The 26,429-nt window shown below is 37.3% G+C and overlaps 1 protein-coding gene across 1 annotated transcript in view; it reads left to right on the top strand.

Annotated features, from left to right (window-relative positions):
- Positions 1-26,429, top strand: part of HECW1 (HECT, C2 and WW domain containing E3 ubiquitin protein ligase 1) — a 344,889-nt gene that overhangs the window by 193,247 nt on the left and 125,213 nt on the right. Inside the window, exon 8 of the mRNA XM_081288274.1 lies at positions 24,383-24,525. Within this exon, the coding sequence (XP_081144400.1) occupies positions 24,383-24,525 (143 nt within the window). The remainder of the gene's footprint in view (positions 1-24,382; positions 24,526-26,429) is intronic.

Raw genomic sequence — 26,429 nt, 5'->3', positions numbered from 1 at the left:
GCCAAGGGCCCGAGAGAAGATGTCACAGAGGATGTGCTGCTAGATTTGGTCTTGAAAGAGGATGAGATGCTTTTCAAGGTGGAAAGGGGAGTTCCAGGCAGAAGGAACAGCATATACAAGTGTACTGAGGCATCCCACAAACACCTAAGGTACCATTTAAAACTGTGTGACTTGAGCTCATGGTGTGTACGGACAGGTAATAGCAGCTGGGCTGGGCTTACTGCAGTCACACACAGTCAGCGTGGATCCACTATTCCTTACACATAAAAGTTAATGTTGGCTCCTGGGTCTTACACTGCAACATAATGAATGAAACGACTCCCTGCTCCTACAGAATTACACAAGTCTTTAAATTTCTATGCAGGAGGGTAAGTGAGAACCAAACTGTCCCACTTTCTGTGTTTACTGACTAATCTACAAAGGATATTCAGTGAGAAATCATTGAAGTTGCAAAAATATCCCTTAATGTGCTGTTTGAATGCTAAATTTATTTTAACAGCTAATGTTGCATCAAACTCTTACACATGACTTTTTTGAATGTCTGTAACAAGTTTGAAACATTTATTTTTGCTGATTAAAACATGCCCAATCTTAGAAAATTTAAAGTTCCTATCAGAATTTTTAAATAAGAAGAGAAAACTAAGAGAAATACATATTAAGTGTAAATGCAAACTAAAATAAATTTAAAAAGAGACTTCCACATTGATGGATCTATCTCCTCTTTGTTATTATTACTGTAATTAGAAGCTATTTTCACCCAGGGAACACTCTTCTTGATTTTCAGGTCTGTTTACTTTCCTGGATGGATATAATGAGCACTTATAAGATTATAGTTATACAGAGAAGTTAAACAGAAACAGCAGCAAGTAAAGAGGCTAGGCTTCTATATTTGGAATACTCCTGTAGAGAGTATATTTAAACCTTCAAATAAAACAAGGAACTCCTAAACAAGAATTTTCAGAAATATCAAGTGAACTGAGTCAATATTAAACTATGGCCTGAGGCCATGGTGCTTATGAGCTTCCCCCTCATTCTCTTGGCCTCTGTCTTCAAGCCTCATGCATGTACTGTCAGCCTGTGCCAATCTGTCCACAGAATGAGATGAGACTGACAAGGCCTAGTTCGTGGTGCTTATATTCTAATGTGAAAAAAAGACACCCCCCTAAAAAAAATGAACAATAGAATTTCAGTGGTAGATAAGTAATCAGAAAGAAATAGCACACTGTTAAATGAGGTTTACATGACTGAGAGAGGCTTCCTTAGATAGCAGTGGTCCCAAGAGGCATTTCTGAATTGCTGTCACCTGAACTGAGAAGCCAGACTTGGAAAGAACTGGTTAGTTCTGCTTTTTGGACAGAGGACCAAGCTGGTGTGAAGGTCTGAGGGTTATGAGCTTGGCACATTGAAACAAGCAGAAAGATCATCGTGGCTAGAAAACAAGGGCTGGCAGTGGGGAACAAAATGAAGTTGGAGAAGTGCAGGAGCCAACCCACTGTAAGCCATGGAGAGGGCTTGGGGTTTCATTCTAAGGGTAATGAGAAGCCATTGCAGTGTTTTTAGTAGGGAAACAACATATTCTAATTAAAATTTTATAAAATCCTTCACACTACTCTGTGTGAGGTGGATTATTAAAAAAAAAACATTGGAAGCAGTTGATTTATGCTTGTGGCTCTGAGGAAGCAGCACATGGCACATTAACTCAAAAGCAACCAGAAAAGCTGGCTAGAATGACCTTAAAAAAGAAAAAAAAAAAAAAAGCATTTGTGATGACATCAGACAACACATCAAGTCCCAGAAGGAAAGGAGTTTCAAGCGAGCCCTCTGCCACTGTTCCCATTGAGAGGAATAAGAGGATAGGCAGAAAGATGCTGACAAATGAAGAGGGTTTTTGCAGTCTCACAATGCTGAAGAGACAAAATTGGAAGTTCTAGATTCTCCAAGAGACAAGTACCCAGCAAGGCCCCAGGTTCTCAGCTGGACCCCTGGCTAACTATGGTGTAGGATCAGAGCAAATCTGTCATGGAAAACTTCAAGACAACTTACACAGCTTAGGCCCTGAATGATTAAAATTATCTGATCCCAGTGACAACAGAGACAGATCCATGCACAGCTCATTACTGGAGTGATCAGAGATAGATTTTAAATATGATATTATATATTCTTAATCATAAGTTAAACATAAAAAATTAAAAGATAATTTTAAAATGCCCAACTCCCTTGAAAATTAAGTTAAACAAAATTCCTTTAAAAATCTATGGGTCTTGGAGAAACTTTGATTGGACAAAGGGGAGAGAGGGAACAGGGGGCATGGAAAAATAGTGGAATGAGATGGGCATCATTACCCTAGGTACATGTGTGACTCCACATGTGTTGCAACCCTACATCATGTACAACCAGAGAAATGAAAAGTTGTGCTCCATTTGTGTACAATGAATCGAAATGCATTCTGCTATCAGGTATAACTAATTAGAACAAATTTAAAAAAACTATGAGTCAAAAAAGAAATCATGACAAAACTAGAAAATATTTTGAAGAAAATAATAATGAATATATTACATATTTAAATTTGTGGGTTGCAGCTAAATTAAAAAAGAAGAAAGACTTAAAATCCAGATGAATAAGCTATAGAATTAACAGAAAATCAAACAGAAAGAAAGGAGGGGGAAGTTTATTGCAATAATAGTAAAGATAAATGCAGAAAAATCAATGAATTAGAAACATTCATAATAGTGAGAATTGACAAAGCTAAAAAATAAACTTACATATATCAAAAAGATAATAAGATAATATTATGAACACATTTATGCTAATAAATTTGAAAATCCCAATGAAATGGAAAGTCACCAGAAAAACACATCATGCTAAACTGACACAAAAGTAGTAATGCTGAATAGTCCTGTGTCATAAAAGAAATTGAATATGTAATTTAAAATCTTTCCAAAAAGAAATCCCTAAGCCCAAATATTGTCACTGTTGAATTTTCTCAAACATTTAATGAGGAAATAAAAATAATCTTATGTAAATTCCTCCAGGGAAAAGAAACTTGTTTTTGAAACCAACAAAACTTTGATACCAAAATCTGAAAACATCAAAGAAAGTAAATTAGAGCCCAAAATCTTTCATGAAAATCAATGCAAATATTCTAAATAAAATATTAGCATATTGAATTCAGCAACATAAAAAAGCTAATATTTCACCAAATTGGGTTTATTCTAAGAACAGAAGATTAACATGAAAAATTCAACCCATATAGCAGTTTCCAGTGTACCTGTAACTGGGTACTTGATAAACTACAGAAATGTATTGCTCAGAATTATAGAAGCTAGAATGTTTGGGATCAAGGCAGTGGCTGTTTGCTGTCCACTGAGAGCTATTCTCTCTGTTTCCAAGATGGTGCGTTGCTGCTCTGTTCTCAGATGGTGGAAGGCTGAAGGGCAAAAAATCTTGCATGCTGTCCAAAGTCTCTTTGATAAGGACAGTAGTCCATTGCCATCATGACTTAATCACTACCTAAAAGGCCCCACTTCTGGGTACCATTACCTTGGAGTTTATGTTCCAACTGTGAATTTTGGAGTAATGAATCTAACAAAAAATGAGGAAGATCTACTGAGCACTATTACATTTGCTAATAGAAATTTAAAACAGCATAAATAAAAAGATAAATGTTTAAGTCTTAGAAAACTCAATGTCATTAAGTTGTTGATTCTTCCCCAAATTGATCTGTGGATTCAGCAAAATACCAATCAATTTCCTAAGAGATTTTTGGGTTTGTTTTTGTTTTGTTTTGTAGTGCTGGGTGTTGAATCCAGGGTCTCATCATGCCAGGCAAGTGCTCTACCACTGATCTATATGCCCTATCCCCTAGAAGGTATCTTTAATGTAACTTTAAAAGCTGCTTCTAAATTTATATAGAAATACAAAAGGCAAAGAATAGGTAAGGGAAAAAAGCAGAAGAATTTACAACAAATAAACATAAAATTACAGGAATTAAAATGGTGTGTCATTGGCACAGAACAAATTGCTGATTAAGTAGAATCCAGAAATAAATGCACACACATCCCATCATTGTTTTATGACAATGAAGATACTTAATGTAATAAGAATGACTTGTTCAGCAGGGTGCAGTGGCACACACCTGTAATCTCAGTGGCTCAGGAGGCTGAGGCAGGAGGATTGCAAGTTCAACGCCAGTGTCAGTAAAAGCAAGGCATTAAGCAACTCAGTGAGACCCTATCTCTAAATAAAATATAAGATAGGGCTGGGGATGTGGCTCAGTGGTTGAGTGCCCCTGAGTTCAAACCCTGATACCAAGAACAAACAAAAAATAAAACCATGAAAAAAACTATTCTGAATCAATTATAAATCTAGATATGAAAGCATAATAACAGAGCTTCTAATTAATAAGAAAACATATGGGTATGCCTTCATGACCTTAGGGAAACAAAAAAAAATTTCTTAAATAGAACATAGAAAACATAGAAAGCATTAAATAAAACAAATAAAATTTGATTAATTGGATGACAATAAAATTATGAGCCTTTGTTCATCCAAACTCTACATTAGGAGAAAGCTCCAGAGTAGATGAAGATATTGAGATAATAACAGCGGTCAAAGAACTGATAGCTAGAACACACATATCACCCCCAAAAAAATCAAAGAGAAAAGGACAGAAACCAACAGAAAAATAGACCAAAGTCTTGGCAGGCACCTCACAAAGGAATATGTCCAAATGCCAATGACCATGTGAAAAGGGCTCAAGTGAACATTAAAAGTGCCTGGGGATACCCAAAGCACCCCCACCCAAATGGCAGAAAAGAAGAGTCACAATAACTAATCTGGTGAAGTGTTACCCACATGAGGCTCAGCTGACAGGAAGGAAGGAAGAAAAGAAGACATTGGTTGGGGCCAATTTCAGAAGCCAGGTGGGAGACCATGAACCTTGGATCAAGCTGGTAGCAGCAAATATGGAGACACGTGCGCATACATATAATTAGTTCTGGTACCTCAATTTTGGCTCCTAACTTATCTCCCTACAGTGCACTTAAAATAAGGCTCCAGCATATAAGAGGAACTTTGCACAGAGCGTGTAGCTCAAGGGCTGCCTCTAGTGCTGGTGCTGGCTGTGAGATGATAAAATATTTCCCTAAAATTACCAAACCACTGCACTGACAACCTGCAAGGTCAAATATAGGCATAACCTCATAAGGGTAAGACTTGGCCCTAGACCTTTAGAGCATACTTCTAGAGGCCAAGCTGCTCATCAGAGTTATATACCAGTAGATTCCTTGCCAGAGTTATCACATTTAATCATCCCAACAACATCATGAGTAAATCAGGCAGGGAAATTGCCAAAACTTGATTTACAAAGCAGAACAAGTCGGTCAGATTAGGCTGAAAGTCCCATGCCCTAGAGACAAATATAAGAACCTGGCCAAGGGCCTTGATCTCCAGGATATTAGGAGAATTGCTAAATGATTGCTATAATCAACCAGGCCTAAAGAGTTTTAACCAAACAATGATTGATTTAAAGTAGATTGTTAACTTCAGTCCTGATGGATTAGACATTGAGACATAATTTAATCATAAATTAGATTGCACTTTTGACCCTTGACAAAGTAAACATTGTTTATGTCTATAACACTAATAAACACAAAAATAATGTTTATGGAAGAAAAGCGTTCTCTGAAGTGCACAGCTAGTATTGGCAGTAAGTGTGTAAGAAACCCTAACCAATAGCACTATTTCTCTAAAATGGTATTTTTTAAAAAATGAATTTAAGTTCCCCAACATAGTTGTTTTATCAGCTTTTCCACCATTGCAACCAAAAGACCTGACAAGAACAATTTTAAGGAGAAAAAGTTTACTGTGGGGGGCTCACAGTCTCAGAAGTCTCAGTCCATAGATAGCTGGTTCTATTCCTTGGGGCTTGAGGTGAGGCAGAACATTATGGTGAAAGAGTGTGGTGGATAAAGGCAGCTAGGACACAGCATTACAAGCAGAGAGAGAGCTCCACTCTTCAGGGACAAACTATACATCCCAAAGGCATGCCCCTAATGACTCACCTTCTCCATAGCTAAACCATAATAATAACCATACTTTATTACAAAATCAGGTCTTTCATTGATAAAAACAGCTGCTGAATTCTTTAATAAAAAGCACCCATGAATAGAACACCAACGTAACTAAGGGACATAAATCCATTTTACATGGAGTGGGAGACCCAAATTATGTGCCTCTTGTCCCCACAGTGATTCCTGAGGTTCACGCACTGAACTCAGGGAACATAATTTGATGTTCATTAGCTAAAGGATTTCTTGTACTTGCCAGTTAGCATCATTTTTCAACATCTAAGGAAGATAAAAGTAAAGATTTTGAGAGCAGCAGTAAAACCCAGTATCTAGTCAAAAAATCTATGACAACCATTCCTAATTCTTTGTGGAGGAATAGAGTGAACTAGGTTCAGTTCACTCTATTGAACTTAACTCATCCATTCATAGGTCAGTGATAGGTGGCAGCCAGCTTATGTGGCGGAGCGGAGCAAGCCCTGCATATCTCTTCCCAACTCCACATTTACTGAAATCAGCCATGCTGGGAATATTGACACCGTACAAATTGGCAAACACTACAAATCAGAGCTAGAACTGGGTGTCTAGTTTATTAATTGAAGTAAGTTCAACTAAAGCCCAGTATTAGAAGTGATATCCCTTGGGGATGATACCAAAAATCAAAGGTGGAACTAGAGTCAGGGGAGAGCAGAACTATGTGGATTTCCAAGCATGAAGACAAAGAGAACCAGATACAAGTAGAGCCAAAGGAGGATCTAGGAACAAGGAAAGCAAGGAAGAATCAGGAATGGTGGTGCAGGTGGGAGGAAGAGAAGGCAATACCTTTCAGAAATGGTATGTTACTGTCTTTAGCATAAAGAGCCAATGGGGACTAAATCACAGAAACAGCCAAATCCTGTGGATTCTCCTTCCTTACTCATTCAACAGAAATTCCATTTCAGCTGGGTTTATCTCTGACTGCTTTTCCATCTTTTGGGGGCCCTACTAGCAAGTCCTATCTCTGTCTCCATCGGATTTGTTTTGCAAGGGGTAAATGACTATGTCACAGTGACAAATCTCAAGTCAGGTCAGGCTTTACTCTATATCACTTTCACATATTTTTTCAATGCTATGTGTTACAAGCCTAGAAAAAAAGTTAATAGAATATGAATAAGAACAAATAGAAATAGCAGTCCTTTTCAAGGTTAAAACATTAAGAAAAATCAATAGCACTCTTGACATACCATAAATTACTTTTAAATTGCAATTTTGTAACAACTGAATTAGTATGTTTAGGTTATTGAGTTCATGTATTACAATTTACCACTATAGTAATACCATGATTAATTAGCCAATCTCTCACATTTGGGGGAATTGGGGATTTTAAAAAATTTAATACACAGAGTGAGGTCATAAGAAGTTATTATTTATCCTATAAAAGTTTTGGCAAACTTAAAGGTGATTAATTGCACCTATCCTTGACTAGAATATTATTTTTAAAGAATGCATTAATGGGTATAACTTAGTGTATTTGTAAGTGAGAAATAACAGAAGTAATACCGTACAAGTAGTACAGTGATTTACAGAGTGATTAAAAGGGAATGTTATGCAGATAATGTGGAAGAGCAGATGGCAAATCCATAGTGATGGAGTTAACAATAAGCTTTCAAACCTAGCTAATATAACCAAGAGAATATGTGAGAAAGACAGTCAGGGCAACTGAAATCTCACTTACACAGACCTTCTTAGAGTACTACCTGTTTCTGAACTTGAACCTCATGCTTGGCATCCCAAAATTCAGATTTTTCAGTACCAGGCATGATTAATTCTCACAAATTATGTTGTAATTAACTGAAACTAATTTATAAAGGTAATTAGAAGTACCAGAAGTCGGGAACAAAAAGACAAATACGTTATGATCTCACCATTAGGAAATCTTTAAGAAGTTTTTTTTTTTTAAGAGAGAGTGAGAGAGAGAGAGAGAGAGAGAGAGAGAATTTTTTTAATATTTATTTTTTAGTTCTCGGCGGACACAACATCTTTGTTCGTATGTGGTGCTGAGGATCGAACCCGGGCCACACGCATGCCAGGCGAGCGCGCTACCGCTTGAGCCACATCCCCAGCCCCTTTAAGAAGCTTTTAAAAGTTTGATTTTATAGTGTAATTTGAGAAAAGAGGGTTACCAGATTGAACCTCTGAAACTATGAGCTAACATAAACTTTTCCTTCTTGTAGGGTCTTTTGATCACAACAACAACAACAAAAGAGCTGACTAAAAAAGATTATTGATAGATATCTGCTTAATTGTGCAGCCTCAATTCTATAGGGTAATACCATAATCAGTTTTAAGTTTTTTTTCCAATAACTGCATTTAGTTAAGCTCAAAGGTCTCTGAATGATGTCTTAGACACATACCATCACCTTCTGGTCACTTTTTTATAAATAACCCAATCAAGTCTCATTTTATATTCAATGTAAATCTCTTTTCTGTCTGAAATTAGCTTTCCTCACTATGACCAAAGTGACTGACAAAAGCAATTTAAAGAAGGAAAAGTTTATTTTGGCTCTGAGTTTCAGAGGATTCATTCATGGCCAACTGGATCTAAGGCAGAAACATCATGGTAGAAGGGCATGATGGAGGAAAGTTGCTCAGGTCATGGCAGCCAGGAAACAGAGAAAAGGGCCAAGAAGATAAATCCTCTGGGGTATGTCCTAAATGACCTACATTTCCAGCTAGGTCTTACCTCCCAGTAGTCCATTCAGCCATGAATGGATTAATTCACTGAAAAAGTCAGAGCCCTCCTGATCCAATCACTTCCCCAAAACCTCATTAGTGAACATTATTATATTAGGGACACATAAGACTTTGGGGAACATTCCAGATCCAAACCATAACATCCCTACTATAGACCAGGATTATGATTTGAGACTCTTGGAGAGGCAAGAGGACATTCTCCATTTTTTTTCTCCTTTGGGGTTGTGAAGGGAATTAGGGATCCACCTCACTTTTTCTCTGTAAGAATAATAACTGTTGCTGTTAACAACAGTTAATAACTAACTGTTATTGGGTCTGTTATTGGGTCTGTCCAATAACAGTTAATTAGAAAGAGAAAAAGTGAGTCAGAGATTTTCTCACGTAATAGGCTGCCTTATGGTACAGAGAACAGTAGGGTAGCTGGCCCTATTACTGACATATCTGTTTAGATATAGGCACTTTAGATATGGGGCACAATCAGGAAACAAAGAGAGCTCTACTCACAAGGGACAAAGCATAATCCCCAAAGTAACAACACCCCCAACAACCTACTTCCTCTAGCCATACTTCCTACTAACCCCCCCAAAAAAAACTTAAAGTAAGATTAAGTTTATACATAAAATAAATGTCAAACATCTTGCATACCCAATAGAAGAACTTAGGAAAGATCAAGGGTCTTCTGATATCAGAGGAGGATCATAGAGATAGTACCCAGCCTGCAAGATATATTCTGGTGTTTTTCATATGAACTCTGTTTTTGATTTGCAGCTGGTTTTTCCATTATCTGTGTTAATGATAATTTATTTTCTTCTGGTATCTTTGTCCAGTTGATATTAAAGATATCTTAACATCGGAAAATTATTTGGGTAGCTGTCTCTTTTGTAAACTTTTACTGGGCAATTGATCTGTCCCAAGAAGTTTTAGGAAAATTTACATGTAAGGTAATCTGGGGATAAGATATTTGATTCTCAATTCAAATATTTAATGATTCTCAATTTATTCAGGATTTTCCATCTCCTCTTGAATCTATTTAAAACATTTTGTTTTTCACAGAGTATGTATTTTCTATTTATTTTTAAATTTTTTATAATATGCTAAAAACATATGCTATACTTCCAAATATATACCAACAACCATGCTTTTTATATTTATGATATATCTCTTTTTAATCTGATGCCTTGGTTTATGATTACAATATATAAAAAAAATAATTCTGAAAAAAGTCCCTGAAAGTCTGTGGATGGAAAACTCTCCACATTTTTGTATATTTGAAATATCTTGTGTGTCAGGAGGCTGATACAGGAGGATCTCAAGTTCAAAGCCAGCCACAGCAAAAGTGAGGTGCTAAGCAACTCAGTGAGACCCTTGTCTCTAAATAAAATACAAAATAGAGCTGGAGATGTGGCTCAGTGGTTGTGTGCCCCTGAGTTTAATCCCTGGTACCCCCACCCAAAGAAATAAAGAAAATATCTTTATTTTTAATTTACTCTTGAATGAGAGTGTAGTGGGCATAAACTGAACACACTGAAGTTTATAACTGACCACAAAATATCAGTTTCCCAAATTGTGATCTGTACAACATTAGTCAACCACGATACTCACACACACACACACACACACACACACACACGAGCAAAGGGGAGTGTCGCCTGTCAAATATGGAAACTCTGAATAATATCTCACAGATTCACTATGCATATTTGCATAATTAAAATCTTTAGTCACCTAATAGTAAAAAAATCTAATTCACCTTACTTAACTTAGCACTTATCAATGTTACAAAGAAACCAGCTTTGGAGATTCTATAATACACTGAATTAAACACTATCAACAAACAACTGCATATTTGTTCTAGAGGTATCTTCATTTGCTGTTTACCCTAATTTGGACTATTGTGTTAGGTTTCTATCACGACATAACAAATTACTGCAAATTTGGCACTGGCAGCCATTTATTATCTCACAGTGCTGTAGGTCAGAGTCTGAGTTCTCAGGATCTCAGGGCTGAATCAAGGGATTGACCAACCAGTGTTTTCCTCCAGGGGCTTGTCCAGTGAAGGGATTGTTTCCAAGATCATTCACATTGCTGGCAGAATTGAGATTCTTTCGGGTTATTGGCCTGAGGCTGTTCTGTGGTCCTTGGCAGTTGGCCCTCTCAGTCATCAAAGTCAGCACAGGGTGGAAAAATCTCCCTTGCATAGACTTCCTCTCACACTCTCTCTATCTTCAGAAAGGGCTCAGTCTTTTCATCTAATTAAGTCAGGCCCATCCAAATAATCTTCCTTCTGCTTGCTCAGTAACCTATTTATGGTGTGGCATTCAACACATTCACCCTTGCCTACACTCAACAAGAGGGGGTTATGTTATACAAGGTATGTACACTAGGGGCAGGAGTCTTGAGGGCTTTCTCTAAATTCTCTCACATTTATTATCCTGCAGTGCCAGCCTGTGTCGGTGGCCACACCCACACCCAAATGAAGAGCTTTTCTTTGCTTTATTTTAGAGCAGTCTATCACTATACTATAATCCTTAGCGATTTCTGCTGGAATAATACCTGTTGTGTCCTGGGCAGTGAGTGTACCATATAGAAAGCATAGAAGAGTAGATTTTAGCTCACCACAATCTTGAACTGTGTGCTACTCCTGCAGTAGCAATACTGATGTGGAACTACCTCAGCAAGGAGCCATTCCTTCATTTATCAACATGTTCAACATGCATGCAATTTTCTGTGCAGAAAGAGCTTTACTAAATACAAATACCACATGTACATCTTTATGATCCCAGGAAAATCAATATAAGGAGAACTATGCAGGGGATACTAAAGCAGCAAAAGAACATCTGTTCCTGTCAGAAAGGGCTCCACAAAAGAAGTTTAATTTGAATGGTTTTTTTTTTTTTTTTGAAGGATGAATTGGGAGTTTAGAAAGGCAAAGAAGTTGAGAAATAACAACATCTACATAACTACGAAGTTTGTGAAAATGTGTGAAAAAATGAGGTCTTCAGAGAATCACTGAAATAAATAAAACCAAAAGGTAGGCAGGAACCAGACATATCATTAGGAAATACAGATTTTATTCTGTAGGTAGTAAAAAATCAGAGGAAGCCATAACATCAGAGAACAGAATGATCAAATTTGTATTTCAGAGACAATTTTATTGGTGACTGTAAGAAAAAAGCTGAACACAGGGGACCAGTTAGGAAGATTCTGAGACAGTGGTGACCTAGTCACAGCTTTTCATTTGCTTTTATTCACTAGGAGAAAAAGAAACATAAACTTTCCATGTTTTGGCAGAGCAGTGTTCACCATGCAAAGTAGTAAGATTCTCTGAAGTTACAAGGTTCTTCTCTCAGCAGGATGGTTTCTGGCACTTTCTTCCCAGGAGAGAGTGAAACTACATCCTACTTAGAGGGACAGGTCTTCCCTTACATCCTGACTCCAGTGGCACAGCTTCATATTATAAAGCCATGTTATGTTGTTATGTTGTTATTGAGAGAGAAAAAAAATTGCTCCTGATTCAATTACTAGTTGTATTAATGGAGTTGTCGGTCTATTGTTATCCTTAACTATTTTTTGAGAGTCATCTTTAAATTCAATGAATAGTGCCACCTGAATTGAAAGTCAAATAGATTGTAAGGCTCTAAGGAAGGGTAGCTGCAGTTTGCATGCTCCATTTGCTTCTTTCCTGCTCTATCTGCTCCTTGGAGAACACTTACACAGGAAGCTCCAAGCCCAGTCCTTTTAACTTTCATTAGTAGCAAATAATAGTGCTGGCTGAATGGTACCACACAGCCTCTGGAGAACAGAAATGATGTTTTATTTTCACCTCTTATATCTGGCTTTGAGAGAGGCAAAATTAGATGCCACTCAAACTGCATTTCAAGACCTATGTCACATAACAATGTCAAGAGACACAAATTACAAGAATTTAAAGATCTTAATTGACTTTATTTTCAATTCTAGAATTGAGCAACATTTCATTCCATCAAATTGAATGTGTTCCAATGAGTCAAGCAAAAGAAGTTGGTTTTATAGACAGAGAAGAGCTGAAACGGACAGAAACAAAGAACAAAAAGCAAATGGGTCATTTAAAAGTTACATTCCATATAAAGTGGGGACAAGGAAACAGAATACTAGAAAATTGACTAATTAACATTCAGTTACTCCAGGTTACTTTTTTTGTGAAGATTTAAAGCAGAAGGAATTTGTCATGCAAATTGAAACTGGCCTGTGTGGGAATTTTGACTGTTATCTCTTTCCTGATTTTTTTGAAAGGTCAGAAAACTTAGTTTCAGTTTGACTTCAAGGATGAGGTGACTCCACTTTTATTTTTAGCCCAGTCCATTGGGGCTCAGTGAAGGAGCTTAGTCTAAAACAATGGCCTCTTCTAATTTTTATCTAACAACTGGGACCACTTTTACTCCACACTATGAGGCATTTAATCTTGGCTTCTAATTAGTATTAGTGCCCTCAGCCTCAATCTACTCAACATTATCCAGACCAAATCAACTATTCTTATGATTTTTAAAAAATTCTTACCTTTTTCTGACTTTCAGAAATTTATTAGTGGACATAAATGTATTGCTATACTTCTACTCTCTGAGACTAGAGTCATCCTTTCTCATACCCCTACCTAAGGGGCTAAAAGAATCATATTTAACATTTGAAGTTTGAAAATTTTCCACAACCATCTTCTCGTTTCTGATTATGGTATTACCTTCACAATGATGTCCCTTTTGTCTTAGCTACATTAAAACAATGTTGGGTTTCATTCTTTACTCTGCAACAGCCAAAAAAGACCTTTCTATCTATGGCACTGTCTTCATTGTATTCCATAAAATTTAGAATCAGATCAAATTAGGGAAAATTTTAAAGTACACTGTCATATAAAAGGTTCAGATTGCAATATGGGAGCTTCAAACCAATTGGTCACGAGTTCCCTTACTGCAGTTACAGCATCATTTATAAAGGTATAAAGAAGAAAATATTTTGACTTTTTCATGATTAGTGATATGTATTTTTAATTTTGAGAGCAAACAGAGCTTTTTAAGCTGATTTGTCTAGAGCCAATTGGTTTAATTTCTCTGAATCATGCTGACAAGGATCTAAAGCTTTTCTTTTGTATTTATGATCAGAGACAGCATTTCAGAGAACTCAGGATGACCTAAGTTCTAGTTTTATGGTTATGAGCCATTGATCTTGGAGCATATCTAAACTATGGCCTCCATTTTTATTTTTCTTTAACAAAATTCAGGACCTACAGTTCTTCCAGATTATCAAGGTCTATATATATGACTGATAATTTCCTTTATCTCCCCAATCTCAATGACCTACATTTCCATTCACCATCATCTGTCCATTTCATTATTTATACCCTAGATCTTTCCCAAATATCACAAGCTTTCCAGTTTTTTCCTTACAATCCAACCTCCCACATCTAAGCCCTGATTTCCATCATTCTGTTCCTTGATTGCTTGGGGGCATTCATTCATTCAATCTTCTCTTCATTCTTTGCTATCAGTCCTCCAACATACCTCACCCTTAGGAATTCAGTCTTATAAATCTGTGTCTTCTTCCTCTCCCACACAGCTCCCACTGACTTTTATCCTTGTCCACAAATTTGCCACCCATTTCTCCTTGCCTGCCAGGCTTGCTCCCCATTTCTCACTTGTCTTACCTGATCCACCTCCTCCAGGCCTGACCCATCTATGAACCACCTTCTCAACACACACACACACACACACACACACACATACCCACACACACACACACACACACACACACACACACACACATACCCACACACACACTGATGTCTCCAAAATGCATATCTGATTATGTTATTTGAATTGTTCCCAGATGCCTTTGGTATTAGTCCACACTCTGACCAGGAGGCTCTTCATGATCTGGAGTCTACGTATCTATTCAGTTTCATCTCACAATTTGCCACTATGACCCAGACCTAGTAAACCTTCCATAGTTCCCTTAGGGACTCATGCACTGTAAGCTTCTGCCCTTTTCCCATGGCACCATTCTGCCTGGAATGTTTCCCCTTCCCCTTTTTCACCCCACAGATGCTTACTCATCTGTTAAGGTTTGGAAAGTTAAGGTTCTAGAAAGTCGACCACCTGTTCATCAGACTACTCCCCTCCACCAGTACCATCTCTCTTCTCTCTAACTAGGCCCTTCAGGTAGTTACTCTGCATTTATTTCACTAAATTCAATTTATGGAAATTCTATAAGACCTACCTCAGATCCTTTTTAAAGCAAGATGGAATAAAATAAAGCATTTTAGTCCCATATCTTGGAACAGTGGTCCTAATACCTCTCTGGGAAAACTGAAGTCTATGCAAATTAATATTTCTCAACAAGAATGATTTTGTCCCCAGAAGGCCATTAAGCAATGTCTGAAAACATTTTTGGTTGTCACATCTAGGGAGGTATTACTAACTTCTAATGAGTAGAGATCCAGTCCCATCCACAGCCATTAATAAGAATGCAACACAGAGGGCTGGGATGTAGCTCAGTGGTAGATGGCCACTTACCTAGACAGGCCCTAGTTTCAACCCTAGTACCACAGAAATAAAAAAAAAAAAGAAGGAATGCAAAGCAACAAACTATTGGCCTGCATGTACCAAATGCCCCTAATGCTCAGGCTATTTCTGGAAGGCAGTGTTCACTTCTGGACTTCAGTGAGTTCAGCTCCTGTTGCATATGTGTAGGTGTGTGGGTAACTAGAAGGAAGATAGAGCAAGAAACCAATCCCAAAGGGCAGTCCTGTTCCCTGTGATGGAGGTCCTGCCCCTTCCGACTTCAGGAGCCTCCTTCTTCCACAGACTTAGTGCTTTGGAGCTCCCAGGGGCCTGGTTCCAGTGAGTGGACTCATCATCCGCTTTCATGTGCCCCATGAAGGGAACTAGGGACCCTCAAGGGGCCCCTTCCAACAGAAAAAAAAATCCCACATGATGAGGAACAGGGAAATGCACATTACCAATGGGTGTGTCACTTGATGGTCTGTAGTTACTTCACAGATTCTGACCTCAGAACGAGAGACACGGGTTAGACCAAAGCCATCACTTTTGACGTTGTTAAAGTCACTTGATATACACTAAAAGACACACTTTGAAAGAGGTTATATATTGTCTTGACCAGTATATTATGACTACACAATTACATGAGGAGAAACAAAAACATATGTTGTTCAAATGATCTTGTAAAAGACTCCTTTGGGATGCCAACCTTTTCTGTGAGAGAACACAGGAAAATATGGTGATCTGCATCGACTTGGTAGCAGTCAATCAGCAAGAGCCATCAGATTCAGGCAGATCTGTGAAAACAAATACAATATGGCCAATGTCACTCCTCAGCAAGTCCCCACTCCCTCCCTGCCTCCAACCCCTTAGTCCACCTTGAAGCTGGGAGTGATCACGAATACCCTGTGCAAGAGCCAACAGAAGTGAAACCATTTTTATATTTGATTTCTTGAACATCTATCTCATCTAGAAAGAGAACCATTAGAAGAAGAATCAGATGAACTTATTGGAGAACAACAAAGGAAGTACTACAAATCTGATAAGATTCCCTTTCTTTTGATGAAGGTCTGGTTCTGTGTGGAGAATGTTGTGAAAGAAGTAGTAGCAGTGTATCTAACAGAAACACCAACAAATCTGAATTTTTTATTATGTTCTAAGTGAACATTCAGGTATTTGGTTGGATCAGAATTTACTTTCAGATTAATTCAGTGTAGAATTTGAAGTTTCACCTCTCAATTCAAAGATGATGAGGTATACAACTCACCATGTTATGAGGCAGGAGGTTTGATGAAAATTGATTTGTAGAAGATCCTGAAACTTCTTTAGCTGACTACTGGAAATGAACTTTATGCAACCAAACAAACCCTTCCCTTCTACCACTCTGCACCAGATGTTGGGCCCTTCGTGAGAATTGGTTTCCTGAAGAGAAAAGGGACAGTAAAGGGGAAATCCCTGAGAAAGCCCAATATAAGCAAAAGAAAACTCAAAACAAACAGAAGAGGTCTTTGATAGTCTCGTCTAGGGAAAAAAAAAACCCATAGTAAGTAATTCCAAAGAGTCCTGTGTTCAGGAAAATAATGATAAGATCACATATGCCTCCCAACTGCAAGAAAATGAGGGCTACTCTTAGCCCTCACTTCCTTCTTTTCCCCTCATTGTTTTTATTGGTGCATTATAGTTGTACACAATGATGGGATTTGTTATTACATATTTGTAAATGCACACAATATAACAATATAATATGGCCAATGTCACTCCTCAGCAAGTCCCCACTCCCTCCCTGCCTCCAACCCCTTAGTCCATTGATTTTTATGAGCTCTGCCTCCATCGTTCTTTTCCTTTTTCCTTTTCAGCTTTCACATATGAGAAAAAACATACAACCCTTGACCTTCCAAATTTGTCTTATTTGAGTTAACATGATATTCTTTGGTTCCATCCATTTTCCTACAAATGACACAATCTTATTTTTCTTTATGGCTGAATAAAACTCCATTGTGTTTTTTATTTTAATCTCTATTCACATTCTCTTTATCCATCCGTTCATTGATGGACACCTAGGCTGGTTGCATAGTTTGGCATTGTGAATTGTGCTGCTATAAACGTGGTTATGTCTGTATCATTAATTCTTTAGGGTAAATACTGAGGAGTGGTATAGCTGGGTCATATGATGGTTCCATGCCTACTCTTTTGAGAAACCTCCATACTGATTTTTATAGTTGTTGCACTAATTTACAATCCCAACAACATGTAAAAGTGTTCCTTTTCCTCAACATCCTCTCTAGCATTTATTATTATTTATATTCTTGATGACTGCCATTCAGACTGGTCTGAGATGAAATCTCAGTGTGGTTTTGATTTGTATTTCTCCGATTGTTAATGATGTTGAACATTTTTCATATATTTGTTGGCTGTTTGTATTTCTTCTTTTGAGAAATGTCTAATTCATTTGCCTATTTATTTATTAATAAATAAAATTATTTTTGATGTCAAATATTTTGAGTTCTTCTGATATTCTAGGTATTAATTCTCTGTCAGAAGAGAAGGGAGCAAGAATTTTCTTCCATTCTGTAGTTCTCTCTTCATGTTCCTAATTGTTTCCTTTTCTATGCAGAAGCTTTTTAATTTGATGCAATCCCATTTATTAACTCTTGGCATCATTTTCGGAGATTTAGTGATCCTATTGAGAAAGCTGTTGCCTGTGCATTAAGTGGGAGCATTAACCCTACATTTTCTTCTAGGAGTTGTGTAGTTTCTGGTCTAATTCCTAGGTCTTTGATCCATTTTAAGTTGATTTTTGTGCAGAGTGAGAGTTAAGGGTCTAGTTCCATTCTTTTGCGTATGGATAATCAGTTTTTCCAGCACCATTTGTTTAAGGAAAAAAATGTCTTTCTTCAATGTATGTTTTTGGCACCTTTGTTAAGGGACAAATGACTATATCTGGTGAGTTTATTTCTGTGTCTCTCTTTCCATACCATTGGTCTATGTGTCTGTTGTTATGCCAATACCATGCAATTTTTGTTACTATAGCTCTGGTCAGATATTGTGATGCCACCAAAATTGCTTTTTTGGCTTAGAATTGCTTTGGCTATTCTACATCTTTTATTCTTCTAAATTCTTTTTTTTTCCTAGTTCTGTGAAGAATGTCATTGATATTCTGATGGAGATAGCACTGAAGCTGTATATTGGTAGCATGACCCTTTTAACAGTATTAATTCACCCTATCTATCAACATAGGAGGTCTTTCCAACTTCTGAGTTCTTCCTCAATTTCTTTCTTCAATGTTCTATAGTTTTCAATCTAATCTCCTTGATTAGATCTATTCCTAGGTATTTTGTTTTTCTTTGAGGTTACTATGAGTGGTTTGTTTTCCTAATTTCTTTCTCAGCAAATTCATTGTTGGTATATGAGAAAGCTATTGATTTTGTATGTTGATTTTATAACCTGCTACTTTGCCAAATTTGTTTGTTAGCTCTAGCAGTCTTTTGGTAGAGTTTTTTGGACTTCTAAGTAAAAGATCTTATCATCTGCAAACAGTAATAATTTGACTTCTTCCTTTCCTATTTTCTTCCCTTTTATTTCCTTCTCTTGCCTAATTGCTCTGGATAGAATTCTAGCACTATATTAAATAGGAGAGGTAAGAGTGGGCATCCTTGTCCACATACCTACTTATGCCCAGTATGTAACAGCCAATATAAATGATTGTGTTAATTTATCTCAATTAGTTGATCTGTCCACAAAAATAGAAATATGGATAGATAGAGATAGAGCTATTATTATATAACTCTAAAAACTTGGAAAACATGGAATTTATTTTCTTTTGCATAATATTAAGGAAGACAATGTCTTAGTTCATATGTATTTCTTCTCTTTAACATAATTAATCTTGGGAAAGGGAATAATGAATATCTATTTTTAGAAGAAAAAAATTGCTTTATATTTGGGTTTTAAAGTAATTTGAATTAGATATGTATAGCTCATCATTTACCCCTATATCTCAGATCTTAGATAATTTTCCACTTCTTTTGAATGAAAAGTAGCTGACTTTTTAAAATTTAAGCAGAACATTCACATGTAACTTGTTTGGTAAGTTTTGTGTAAAGAGAAAACATCTGTGTGAAAATTTCATTTTAAAATTTAGGTTCTCTTAAAATTTCCTATTCTTAGTTTCTATGCTTTTTCAGAGTCTCTTTTTTAAAATGCTCTTTCAATATTAAAAAATAAGTCAGCAGTTATATTGGTGATGAGTAAAAATATACTTATTCTCCAACCTTTTCATGTTTTTGGGTAAGAGAAAGGTGGTAATGATAATGTCAATAGCTTACATTTACCCATAAGGAAAAGATCTTGAAGCCTCCTAATAAAATGTGGAATTGTTTTGGGAATCTAACCTGGTAAACCAGGCCCTTGTCAATATATGATTTTAAAATTTTGGGCTGGGGATGTGGCTCAAGCGGTAGCGCGCTCGCCTGGCATGCGTGCGGCCCGGGTTCAATACTCAACACCACATACCAACAAAGATGTTGTGTCCGCCCAGAACTAAAAAAATAAATAAATAAATATTAAAAATTCTCTCTCTCTCTCTCCTCTCTCTCTCTCTCTCTCTCTCTCTCTCTCTCTCTCTCTCTCTCTCCCCCCCCCTCTCACTCTCTCTTTAAAAAAAAATTTAGTGGAATAATCTGTTATTTCCCCTAAATTGAAAACAATTCTAAGACATTTTGAAGTACCTTCTTGGAATTATAAATGATGTACAATGAGGACATAGGTATTTATGCAGTGACTATGCTATTACACAACATTCAATTCTATGCAAATAGAGTCTCATTCTTCATGCTGTGGATTACTAAAGTTGTGTTGATTGTCTAATTTGGGGGCTTAGTACACATATTTATCAATTTACAAACAATGTCTGGACATTGAACATTTGAAACAGGCCTATGGATTACTACAGACACCTGTATACAAACACTGGTCATTAAGGGACAATTGAAATTAGTAAATTTGAAGGAAGTCCAACAATGGGAGATGCAAAAGGAGGAGATGGCAGAGGATGGGGTAGATAGAGTCTGTCTGAGAAAAAAGGAATGGAAAGGGAAATACCCACTTTATTTAACATGGCATGGGCCTTATTTTCCCATTCTACAGACTAGGGTGCTAAGGTTTGAAGAGGCTGTGATTGATAGAGTCAGGAATTTTTATGTGCAGATCTAGGAATAAAAGCCAAGTTTATCTTATTCTTAAGGTTTTTCAGAGACTTGAAGTAAAAGCCAGATCAGCTGTTGCATCCAGGCAAAATGCATTCCCTTGCCTTAGGCTCAACTAGCTTGTCCTGAATAGATAGCTGCTCTCCAGTCCTTAGCAGAGCCTGGCCTAGGGATCTGAGGCATGTGAACTCCAATGACCATGGCATGGAGATAAGGGCCTGGTGGGGAGAGGTTGATGTTTGGGATGAAGAATGGACAAGGGAAGGGGGATTAAGAAAGAAGTTGTGTGGAAAGAGGAAATAACCCAGGAGTTGCCACTGAGTTCTAGAATATATTATGATAAGTTCACTTCAGTGTCCCATGCAGGATACCATAGGTGTATCTCATTTCAATAAAGGCTATTAAGTTTTTCATTAATAGATACTACAGAAAGCACAGAAAATATAAAAAGGAAATGGATAAAAAATGTTCTTGTTTGGTAAAACAACTGCTATTAAAATTTATTGTAACTATTTCCAGGCATTTTTCTATCATATTATAAACATTATGGTATTATGATCATGAATGATATGTAATTATTTGTCCTGCTTTTGTCACATAACATTATATAACAAGCATTTCCTATCTTATTAGCATTTAATATGTGTTAATTATATTGTAATTGTACATAATTATATAAAAATTATAATTTAAATTATGCTAACTAGAAAATGATAAACAGTTCTATCAGATGCATACGCTATAGTGTTTCTAATTTGGGGGGGGGGGTACCAGGGGTTGAATTCAGGGGCACTCGGCCACTGAGTTACATCCTCAGCCCTATTTTGTATTTTATTTAAAGACAGGGTCTCACTGAGTTGCTTAGCACCTCGTTTTTTCTGAGGCTGGCTTTGAACTTGTGATCCTCCTGCCTCTGCCTCCTGAGCGACTGGGATTACAGGTGTGTGCCACCACATCCAGCTTGTTTCTAACCTTTTTGTTGAGCATTTAGTTCAGATGATCTACTATAATACACTCCACAATGGAGTAACTGGACTATAGAATTTTTGAGGACCTCAGACAGTTGGGGCAACTGAAATCTCACTTACGCAGACCTTCTTAGAGTAGTACCTGTTTCTGAACTTGAACCTCATGCTTGGCATCCCAAAATTCAGTTTTTTCAGTACCAGGCATGATTAATTCTTACAAATTATGTTGTAATTAATTGAAACTAATTTATAAATGTAATTAGAAGTACCAGAAGTCAGGCACATACGTTATGATCTCACCATTATGAAATCTTTAAAAAGTTTTAAAAGTTTTTAGTTATTAAAAATTTTATTTCATCATGTAATTTGAGAAAAGAGGGTTACCAGAGACTAAGGAGAATAAAGGAGGGAAAGATGGAGAAAGGTTGATAAATGGGTACTAAATCACAGTTAAATAGGAGAAATAAGCTCTGGTGTTCTGTTGTGCAGTAGAGTAACTACAGATAATGATAATGTGTATTTCAGAAAAGCTAGAAGAAAAGGTACTGTGTGTATTCACAACAAATGATAAATATATAAATATTTAGGCTATATACTTAGCCCCTTATTTGTTTTTTTTATTGGTTGTTCACAACATTACAAATCTCTTGACATATTATATTTCATACATTAGATTGAAGTGGGTTATGAACTCCCAATTTTACCCCAAATGCAGATTGCAGAATCACATCGGTTACACATCCACATTTTTACATACTGCCATATTAGTGACTGTTGTATTCTGCTACCTTTCCTATCCCCTACTATCCCCCCTCCCCTTCCCTCACATCTTCTCTCTCTACCCCATCTACTGTAATTCATTTCTCTCCTTGTTAATTTTCCCATTCCCCTCACAACCTCTTATATGTAATTTTGTATAGCAATGAGGGTCTCCCTTCATTTCCATGCAATTTCCCTTTTCTCTCTTTCCCTCCCATCTCATGTCTCTGTTTAAAGTTAATCTTTTCTTCCTGCTCTTCCTCCCTACTCTGTTCATAGTTGTTCTCATTATATCAAAGAAGACATTTGGTATTTGTTTTTTAGGGATTGGCTAGCTTCACTAAGCATAATCTTAGCCCCTTATTTGAACATTATGAAACGTATACATTTAGTGAAACATCATTTGGTGCCCCATAAATATCTATAATTTTATGTATACATATAAAGATATAGATAAAGAAAGTAGAAGTACCACATGGAGAGTATGGAAGTCATTAGTACTATTTGCCAAATATTTCTGCTCTTTATAAACCTCCCAGATACACTGTAGAATTGTTCTTCCTGCTTCCTGAGGTTGAATGGGGCATGTGTCCAGTTCTGATGAGGAATTGTGTTTGGAAGTGAATATTGATTTGCAAGAGGAAACTCTCTTGAGTTTTCTTCACCTCTCAGGGACTGGTAATGTTTGAGAGGGTGGCTGCTCCAACATCTTACAATGAACATGAGAACAAGGAATCCAATGTTATCATTGTAAGTCACAAAGATTTGGAATTCGATTGTTACTACACCATGCCCCAGCCCATCCTGACTGCAACAGAGGAGATATTAACATTAGCATGCCCAACATATTTTATCTCTGTAAAGAGAAATCAACTGAAGTTAAAATATTTGCTATCAGGAATTAATCAGAATAAAAGAAACAAATTCTATTTTTCAACTGTTTCACAGCCTTTGATTAAGTGAACAGTAAGGTTTAAGGTGAATTATGACTTTCTCCTCCCAGATAAGATAGTCCAGGCTGGGCAATGTCAATGTTCACTTCCGAGTCTCCTTTCTGCACCTTTATTGATGATCAAGCCAACTTCTGATGGTCACAGTCTTTCTTTGATGCTTTCATTTTAAGCCACACCATATGCTAATTAACAAATGAACAATTTAGAATTGAATGAAATAAAATGGAAAAGACCAGCTTCCTCTCCTTCCTACCAGTGTGCTCCTAACAAGATCGAAGTTCAGAGGATAACCTCCAGGCATTTTCCCTGTGGTTCTAAGTACAAATGGAATCCCACTCTTCATATTCCTCTGTGCTTTGCTTTTTTCCTTTAGTCAGTGCATGGGGATCTACCTGTTTCTTTTTAATGACAATGGAGTTCTCTGTTTCAAATATTTACGATCCTTTATTTACCTAGCTTCCTAATGATATACAGTTTTGGAACTTTTTTATTGTTATTTCATTTTGGTTTTGCTTTTCCAGTCTTTTGCTATTGTTAGTAATGCTCCAATGAACAGCCTTATAAAATATATCTTTTTTGCATACTTGTGTGAGTTCATTCAGAAGGAAAATTCCAGAATTTAAATTATGGGTCGAAGGGATTTGTAGTTTAAGAATACCAATAAATATCTGTAATTCCCTTCCCAAAGATCAAATCAATTTACATCCCTGCCAACACAGAATGAAAGTTCTTGTCTTTTCCCACTCTCAAGAATATGAGGTTTCATGAAACTTGTCAAAAAAATCTCTGACATTATACTCATGAAATACAACATGACTTTGTTGATTTAAAGCCCATGTCCTTAATTATAGGTGAGTTTGTGCTTGTTCTTTCTTCATATATGATAATGGCTTTGGTCAAGTAGGGTGAGACCTGGGTAGCATTCTTTCTCGTTCATTTGTGCTGATTGTATTTATTTGGTCTTAAAGAATAACCCCATTTTGAAGCCTTGAGGGAGCATCTCATTGTCACCCCTCATTTACTGAATAAGCAGAGCTTACAGCGTTTCTAAGACCTTGATATAAATATTGCAGCTGGGGCTTTTTACAATGACATCCTCAAGGCAGATGGACTGGGAACTGGCCAGCCCTTGAACCTCTCAGTTAATTGATGTGACATATTCTTTCATTGCAGCAATTCAGTTTTGTGTCCTTGCCCACTGATGTGCTGGAAATTGAGGTGAAAGACAAGTTTGCCAAGAGCCGCCCCATCATCAAGCGCTTTTTGGGAAAGCTGTCGATGCCTGTCCAGAGACTCCTGGAGAGACACGCCATAGGGTAAACCTGTGACTGGGATCTCATATCACTAGGCTTCAGCCAGTAGGCCATGCCCTACAAGGCCTGTAAGCTGCAATAATAGAGTCTTATGGAGAGTTAAATTATAACAGAGTTATGTTTCCTTGGCCTCTCCCCTTAATTTTAATGCCTTAGCTACAACATTCAATTAAACAAATCCTTCCCTTTCCTTTATTTGTGTATGACTGGTTATATGTGCAAGACAATACAAAAGTCTAAGGTAATAACTAAAATAAACCATCAATGGAGCACTTTTCTATAAAGGTAGAAATGGAAGTTTGTTTTACTATAAAGAATATCATTTCACTTATTTACTCTCTTGTATGTAGGATTTAATCATATGTGACATTTCCATAGCAAGGTGAAATGCAAAATTACTTGGATAGAGTTTCTCAAGAGATGCTAGTGTTTACAGAAAATGCTAGATAGAACAGATGAAATTTTGAAAGCATGCATTCTCATGGAATACCAGCAAAATCAAATTGTATATGAGAATGTCTCTGAGTTTTGGACCTTTTACTCTTGTGTCCACTCATGGTTCTTACTAAAGTGAACTATGGCCAAATAAACTTTGTATGTGTAATATGTATTTCCTTGGGTAACAGCAACTAAGTATAACTCTGGCTATAAACATATGCTTTCATACAATATAACCCTCACAATAGTATCAAAGGATGAGAAAAATTATGCAGAATAGTCACCTGTCTTAATTTAAAGTTCTTTTGATTTTCAGAAAGACTTTGGCACCACTAATAATTACCAGAAGGATATTTAATTGAAACCTTCTAGCACATGTGCAGCTGTGTGCACAGAGACATGCCACTGCCTCACAAACCAAAGGGATTTGACTTTACAGAGCCCGCCCAACAGTGTTTGCACTTCATGGTTGCGAGGATCATGCAAACAAAAAGTCTACGTAAAGAACCTAACACAGTCACTGGCACATAGTAGGAACTCAAAAGGGAATGGTATTCCTTGTGCTCTTCATTATTCCATTTAATCCTCAGAACACTTCTGTGACTTGGGCATTATCACTGTTCCTCCAATGTGAAGAAATGAGGCTTAGAACAGATAACTAATTACCTAAGCATATGGCTAGTGAGTGACAGAGATGCAGCCAGGGTCAAACACACACGTGCCTCTCTCCAAAGACCAAGTATGCCCAGCCCCCGACAAAAGGCTCCTTGCAGGGTTCCTGGGACTGATTCAGTTTATCATTGGTCACACTTTTCATTTCTTTCCTTCTCTGGTCTACTGTCTGCTCTCACCCTGTTAGCACTGTGCCAGGGGCAGGATGAAGGACAAACAGAGGAGCTGAGTAGGGGTCTTTCAACCAGAGCACTGAGCACATTGCTGCCTACCATGTATTAGATATTCAGTTAGCACCTGTTGAACTGAACCTACCACTACAGGTGCAGAGGGAATCTCCCTGCTCTTCCATGTTGAGTACTTTTCATAAGTCAGAGTGTGGCTCATTTCTTCTTGTCATGCCCCTCTCCCAGCCTTCTACTATGGAAAGGTACCAAGTGGTGAAAACAAGAAAAGGGTCTCCCCTGAACTGAGCAAAGTTAGTTCCATTTTCCTAGTGTCCTTATCAAATAGGGAAAAGGAGAAGCACAGATGCGTGTAACTGAGCTTAACCCCTCTCTAAAAGGAAGCAAGCCATGGAGGTGCTCTCTTCTCCCCAACTCTAATGGGATAACACACCACGCCCCTGGTGGCCAGGGAACGCAGCTTTTCCTCCAAGACCTGCCACTTCCCACTGCCCCTTGAGGCTACCTCACCGTGCTGCCCATGCTGGAGATGTCCCAATGTAGGCAGGAACAGGGCATTGGAGTGATGGCCATGAAAGCAGTAGTCATTTGGCCTGGACCATGGCAGAACCC

Source organism: Spermophilus citellus, assembly GCF_964194105.1.
Source record: "Spermophilus citellus genome assembly, chromosome: 3".
Classification (NCBI taxonomy): Eukaryota; Metazoa; Chordata; class Mammalia; order Rodentia; family Sciuridae; genus Spermophilus; species Spermophilus citellus.
The sequence above is the reverse complement of the archived record's forward strand: the minus strand, read 5'-3'. Positions and strand labels throughout refer to the sequence as shown.